A 7,127-nucleotide genomic window follows, 5' to 3' on the forward strand; every position below is an offset into this window, starting at 1 on the left:
CAGTTTTTGTATTTTACAACTATAAATAAATTGATTCTTTTGTCATTAATATAATTAACATAATATTTATGTGCACAACTAATTATCATTATATAACAGTTTAATATTTAAGGACATTGGTCAAAAGTCACAACACATCCCAATATAAATACCAACCATGCAATATAATAAAAAGTTAAAATTTGTTCATTCAAACCTATATATGGAGGGAAAAAATTTCTTTCTATAAAACTCTTTCAAAAAGTAACACACAAGACAGGAAGAATGAAAATGCACTTAACCTAAATCTATTCAAAGAAGTGACCATATCAAGTTAAGGAAAACGAAGCAGCTGTTTTGCCTAAATAACATGTAACTTTCATTGCACAAAATAATAGAGAAACTAAGAAGATGCCCTACCATCAATTCAGATACATTTTGCATAAGCAATCAGATGACCTAATATCTACCCAATTGGATCTCATTTGTAAACAATTTACAAAGGCAACAATAGGATTTTTCGCCTACTTTCTTAATTAATCACCAGCAGATTTTCTTCTGTGGCTTCAACAACATGGAACAGAGACCTGCCACAATAAGTTCTGAAGTTATTTAATCCACCATGAGTCTTCCGAACTTGCAAGCACATTTTTGAATCAGCACTACCTTGCAGTCTTGCACCAAATCGTAACCAAGGTAGACCTTTGGCTCTCTCACATGTATGCAGGCCTTCTGGGATGAAAATTCAACATCCAATGACAGGAACCGAGTTCTAATAAGTTCAATTCCTTTAGAAACACCAAGACAGCAATGCCACATCATAGCTGCAAAGCTAGGTCTGGTTGCTGTGAGTCAACGACCCCTGAAGATTGCTTTGCAGGCGATCCTGGAGATTGAAAGCCAATATTCAAGTCAGGAGGAAGTGTTTCCTGCTTTTGTCTTGGTTGGGTAGGAGGACTTAGACCTTGCCAATGGGACTGCATTTGGAATCTAGATAGGTCAGCCGATGCCAATTGAGGGATGACCATAGGTCTGTTTGGAAATTGTAAGGCAGCAGGTTGTGGTGCAAGTGCTTGAAATGGAAAATTGTTCTTGTCAGATTGGAAAGGCACTGATCCAGAAGGAAAGTTCCCCCGAATCTGGGATGTATGCTGCTGCAACTCTCTTGACGAATTGTACAATGAATATGCAGATATCTGATTTTTGGGTGAGCTCGAATTGTCAGGTACTTGCTTAAAGCCTCCTGCCCCTACAGACATCCATGCACGAGCAGCAGCAGCTGCTGCTGAAGCATTGGCCGAATCATCTCTCTGTCCAGGTCGATCTGATGGTATGACTGGCTGAGTATTACCCCGGGAATGATTTGAAGCTTGTTGTTTTTGAGCCCTTTCAGCAAACATTCTCATCAACTGAACTGGGTCACTGACACTCTGCTCCTTGCCATGGACAGGAGGAGCTGCTCTCCCTGCTTGGTTTGATGTACTTTCGGATGATGGACCAGTCACCTCTCTAGTAGAACTGGTATTCATGACTTTTCCATTCGACAATTCTCCACTAACAACTCCATTAGTGTCCGGCTGTTTGAACAATACAGATGGAGCAGCATTCATGTTCCTTGATACCATTTCTCTGGGCTTAGACAAAGTTGGAGGAGCATTACTTGGAAACTTAGCAACTGAATTGGAATTATTTTGATTAGCTGAAAGTGCAGAGTTCAACTCCACTTGTTTGAAACCTTGAGTCTCAGACTTGCTGAAACTCTTCGATTGGACACTCTGTTTCTGATTATCAAGATTGTCAAGGTCAGCAGAAGTATTGGGCCTTATCCCTCCAGAACCAAACAAAAAGGGTTTTCCCTCTGATGCAAGCCCATTGGGAGGACAAATTGAAGACTGCTTTCCCTGAAAAACTTGCCCATAGCCATGGTGTTCAACCGTGGGTTCCACAATCTTACAATTTCTATCACCTTTTATAAATTCACTCCTAGAATGCAACTTCCTAACCAGACTATCATCCTTTTGGATACGGTTGTTAAACATTAATACTGGGGTTGAAAGTGGTTCATACTCTCCAACCCAACCACGACCAAATTTATAGCCATCTGGCAGCGTCTGCTGAATCTTCTGGGAAGCAACTTTCCAAGCAATAAGCCCTAGACTAGCACTAAATCGAGCCAAACTCCTAGCATAGGAATAATCTGCATGAAGTCCAACCTATATCCAAAAAGAAAAGAATAATATGAGAATGATGAGTTGAAGAAATTAATTCAAAAATTAGAAATCATTGCTATTGATACATACAGTGACCAGATGCTTTGGTTCAGTCTCAAAAGTCATAAATATTGAATCTGATCGTGTAATTGATTGATTTGACATATTATAAGATGCACGACGATCCTCATCAAGCGGTAACGACCTCCTTCCCATCTTAGAGAGAAGACCTCTCCCTGAAATAAATACAGCAATAGACTTAAGCGAAAGCAACATAATTTTGACCCTATTATCCTTCTCTCAGAAATCATAGATGAAGGCATCATGTATGAGTGCAGACGGATGAGAACAAGATCCCCTGTTTGAGATACCTGAAAAAACATCTTCAGCTTTCTCTTGAGTTGCATCAATCATGAAAGCATTAGCCTCTAGAATTCCATCAATGATTCCAGGCCTCTCACAGCTACCCCCTTGCACTGGATAAGATGTTGGCTGTAGATCAACAGTAGTAGCAAGAGTTGCCCCTGAGGAGAAATCAGAGCCAATAGGTTCCTGTGAGGGTCGACCTGGTGGCCTCTTTCCTGGCTTCTTAACCAAAGCATTAGATCTTGATTTTTGTTCCAGTTTCAGCTCAGCCTGAGAGCGTTCAAAGGCTATCCTTAACTTCTCAAACTTTTTCCCCCCTTGTTCTTGTATTGCTCGTGCCTGAAACAGATACAGGTCATAAAGTTCACACAAAAACGGTTAGTGATGCGGTGATGCCACACTTGTTGGTAGAGAAAACAAGTATTGCGCTCTTTACCTGTTTGTGATATATAGTCTCTGGTGCATTGTATTGCATTGCATTTGAGCAGATTAAAAATACATCATTCTGCATCCAACAATTTCATGCACAAGTAAGCGAAGTTACAGTATTTTTTGTCTTGCAATTTTTACTCATTCAGGAAAAAAAATCAAGATTTTCATGCACTAGATCCTAGAGGGATCTCATAGTAGAAAAGTAAGTTCATTATCATGTTTCTTGAATATCATGTATAACCCAGTCAAAAAAAAATATCATGTATAACCATTATAATTGATTATGAAAAAGCCAGTCCAAAGGGTTTACATTCTAATTTCAAACACCGAATATATTTTACCAACGCATTGCTGACAAGCTCCCCAATCTTACAGAATCCACTAAATGAAAAGAGAGAGAATGTAACCAAATAAAAAAAGAAACCGAGAGAGAAAGCAGTCTGCCAGTCCCTGATGTTCAATTTCAATTCTCACTCAATTCCGGGAATTGTAAGCAGGCTCATGATCACACGACATTGCAAAACAATAAAAATCTCAAACAAAAGACAAAAGCTCCTCTAATAACAAATTCACAAACAATCAAGAAAAGTTCTTATGCACCTCAAATTGCTCCAAAGTAGAATAGGATCCATTTGCCAACTTCTTCCTTACAGTGGCAAAGTCCATGGGATGCTCAATCACATCATGATAATCGGGGAGCTGCATGACAAACAAAAATTGAGCTTCCAACCCAGGGGTGTCTTCCAAAAGCAAGAGTACCAATTCAAAGAAAGAAAATCTCACACACCTCTTCTGGATCAACCGGCTCTGCAAACACACCATAAGTGTCCTTCCTGCCATCATACAGACCCAAAATTAGGATCACCACGCAATCATATGATAAAGCAAAACACAGACAAAAGATCAAGCGCGAAGTGGGAACACCGAGAACCCATACTTTTGAAGCTTGTCAAGGATCAATTCTAGTGTCCTCTTATCAGGCAAGGGAATCCCAGATGTATAATTCGTTGGAGTTCCTAACAACGAAGACCGGAAAAAACAAAGCAAAGTCAAGAGAGAAACAGAAGCATGTGCATTATCGAACCCTTTTTATTACCCAATCCTACCATCCCTTAAACTTTGAAACTAAAAAAGAAAAAGAAATTAACAAATGCACCCTCCAACAACAACATTACCCAATTGAAATCACACAAACCTGAAGCACTGTGGAGCCCTTTCAAACCCACTTTTCTGCCTTTTGCCTGTCATCATAACAAAGAAACACAAATACCAAACACAATTAATAATGTAATTCAAAAAACGTACTGCAAAGGACCAAAAAAACGCACACTCTTACATAATTGCCTTGGGAGTTCGAGTAGACACAGACAGAGACAGTCATAGCCCTATCTGTGAGAGAGAGACACACAGAGAGAGAGAGAGAGAGAGAAATAAGGTTTTGTGGATGGTAGTTTTGACAGTTAACTTGTTAGTTTCTCTCTCTCTCTCTCTCTCTCTCTCTCTCTCTCTCCGACTTTGACTTTTACTTTCACATTATACTCACCATTTCTTCTTCGTCTTCTGCATCCTCGTTCTCTTCCCGTCCTTCAATTTCATCACAATCACCTCTTTCTTCTTCTTCTTCTTCAAGCGCGTGTTCAGCACGTGAATAGGCGCGAGTGTCCTCTTCCTCTTCTTCTTCTTCGGCTTCTTCTTCAGCGTCATCTTCTCCTTCACCTCGAGCTGCTGCTTCTTCTTCGTCGTCGTCACTGTTGAGCTTCTCAACGAGCTTAAGCTTCTTCTTCTCGCGCCTCCTCTCGTCCTCATCCTCGTCGAGGTAATCGTCATCGTACTCAATGATGTTGTACCTCACATTCCGGCGCCGGAGGCTTCGCCGGATATCCGATTGCTCGGCCGATTGAGACTCGGCGGAGCGCCGCGCCAGATCCGCCTTCGATGGCCTTCCCTTCTTCTTTCTCTTCCCGATCTGACCCATCAGAAAACCCGCTCCCTTGTCCCCCACTTTCTCTCTCTAGTTTCTCTCTCTAGAAGGTGCTACTTTCTCTCTCTTGCTTGGCTTTGTCCTCCTCCATTTCCCATTTTCCTTTGCTTTTTTTTTTCTTCGATGGAGGCGCAAGTTTGCTAGCTCCGAACCTGAGGCTCGGGTCAGTCAAAAGAAGTTGAGTGAATTATTAATTATTTAATTTTCAGCAGATAGGTTTTGGATCAAAGAATAAGAAAAAGAAAGAAAAGTTAACCTTTTTTTTATTCCTTGAGTTTGAATAAAAACTAAAAAGTAAAACAATCTACCTAAAATCACCGGCTACTAATTACAGTGGTTTTTTTTTTTTTTTATCAAAGATAGGATGAGTCAAATCCGTTATCTCTTATGTGAGTATAGTAAGATTATACTATTTGAGTTATTGGTAAATGAGTCTTATAATTTACAAATAATATAAATTATAATAAAAATATTTTTAATTATTAAATTATTTACAAAAAATATTTTTAAAATTTTTTAATAAAAATACTTTTAAAATATTTGAAAACATGACAAACCTATAGGTAAATCTATAATAAATAATTATCTATCAAGCTTAAAACGTGTACTCAACAAACCCTATAATAATGAACACTTTATACACTTATAAATTTCTCACTAATATTGTATCGAATCCCAACTTTTAGGAATGCATGCTCTAAGTAATTCTTAAAGCAAGAAAATGATATCACGCTATTTCTTCACAACAATGGGCACTATTGATACACATGCAATATTCTTCTCCAAATGTGTATTAACCTCCGAATTTTTTAGAGACACCGATTATAATTATACAATATACATTGAAGTAATTTCATCTTCAAGAATCAACAAAGAGTTACACAACTCTTTTTTTTATAATTTGTGATTCTCAGAGAGAAAAAAAAATCAAAGTTCTGTAGAAAGTATCTGTTTATAGGTATTTATCTTGCAGATGCGACAAAATTAGTGATAATGAATCATTTTATCAACTAGTTGTTGTAGGCTTTCTAATACTTATCTAATCAATTGTAATATTGTATTATATATCGAATCGATCGTGTTTTTTAGCCATTGTATAAAATATTTAAACTTTTACTCTTCCAATCATTTGGTCTAACCCATTGATATAACCCACTAACCGAATGATTACACATTAACATATATAAAGAATCTGTTATAAAAATAGATTGTAGCTAACAGAATTAATTAAGCAGCTTTTTAATAATTCTGTTATAAAGAGTAAAATTAGTTACTTAGGGGTGTTAGTAGTGGAAGCGCATATATATATTTCACTCTAATGTACTAATGATCAATGAATAATATTTTCTAATTCTTTCTGTATAGTTTCATTCTTCAGTTTAAATATTTTTTTTATTATTTTATATGGTAACACAGAGCGATAAAAATTCATAAAAGAAGAAATCATCAACAATCCATCACTTTTTATTTCCCAAACATTTTATACACCCACGGCAACAATTGTAAAACCACTTTTTATTTCTTCACCTGAAAAATTGAACAATTGTTGTAAAATAAATAATTAAGAAAGATATAATAAATATAAAATAAGAAAGTGTAAATAAAAATTCTAGTATTAATATAATTAACTCAATAATAATTTATATATGTATTTACTAATATTATATGTTGTAATATATATATATATATATATATATATATATATATATATATATATAAAAAGAGAGAAAGAAGTATTCAGCAAATTAGAAAGTAAAGAAAGAGAGAGAATTGATTTTTGTTTTATTGTTGTGCCTATGTTACGCGAGGATTTGTCTTCTATTTATAGATACAAAGTTCAAACATTCAAAACTTCATTTAATTTCATTTTTGTTTGGGAGCTTCATTTTTATAGGGAAAATCAGCCGCCCATATATTGAATGGGCATCCACGTCCTTTGAACTTATCACAGCACTCCCCCTTGGATGACCATTTAGGATTATTGCCTCGTTAAAACCTTACTAAAGAAAAATCCAGTGGAAAAAAACTTTAGTGAAGGAAAAAGAGTACAATATCCTTTAGTGATGGGGACTACCTCATTAAAAACCTTGTCAAGAAAAATCCAATGGAAAAAAACCTGACTAAGGAAAAAAGAGTACAGTATCCTTCTCTTGTCGACA

At 36.6% G+C, this 7,127-nt stretch overlaps 1 protein-coding gene across 2 annotated transcripts; it reads right to left on the reverse strand.

The window, feature by feature from the left end:
* Window positions 1-334: 334 nt before the first annotated feature.
* On the reverse strand, window positions 335-5,197 carry LOC112720163 (uncharacterized). 2 transcript variants are annotated; one of them, XM_025771005.3, is made up of 9 exons: window positions 4,531-5,197; window positions 4,183-4,228; window positions 3,925-4,003; window positions 3,775-3,820; window positions 3,588-3,686; window positions 2,992-3,060; window positions 2,561-2,894; window positions 2,280-2,425; window positions 335-2,192 (listed from the first exon to the last, which is right to left on the reverse strand). In XM_025771005.3, the coding sequence occupies exons 1-9, from the start codon at window positions 4,960-4,962 to the stop codon at window positions 798-800; spliced, it is 2,646 nt and encodes an 881-aa protein (XP_025626790.1). In that variant the 5' UTR covers window positions 4,963-5,197; the 3' UTR covers window positions 335-797. The 2 variants fall into 2 exon arrangements, with proteins under 2 accessions (XP_025626790.1, XP_025626791.1); XM_025771006.3 differs by having other exon boundaries at window positions 4,324-4,725.
* Window positions 5,198-7,127: the final 1,930 nt, after the last annotated feature.

Source organism: Arachis hypogaea, chromosome 11, assembly GCF_003086295.3.
Source record: "Arachis hypogaea cultivar Tifrunner chromosome 11, arahy.Tifrunner.gnm2.J5K5, whole genome shotgun sequence".
In the NCBI taxonomy this organism is placed as follows: domain Eukaryota; kingdom Viridiplantae; phylum Streptophyta; class Magnoliopsida; order Fabales; family Fabaceae; genus Arachis; species Arachis hypogaea.

What these genes read in the sequence shown, in the direction of transcription:
- LOC112720163 (XM_025771005.3), bottom strand. Translation starts at nt 4,962, where the DNA reads ATGGGTCAGATCGGGAAGAGAAAGAAGAAGGGAAGGCCATCGAAGGCG. An exon ending in ATCCTTGACAAGCTTCAAAA is followed by an intron (nt 3,821 to 3,924) that starts GTATGGGTTCTC and finishes GTATGATGGCAG; the next exon opens with GAAGGACACTTATGGTGTGT. An exon ending in AGCCGGTTGATCCAGAAGAG is followed by an intron (nt 3,687 to 3,774) that starts GTGTGTGAGATT and finishes TTTGTCATGCAG; the next exon opens with CTCCCCGATTATCATGATGT.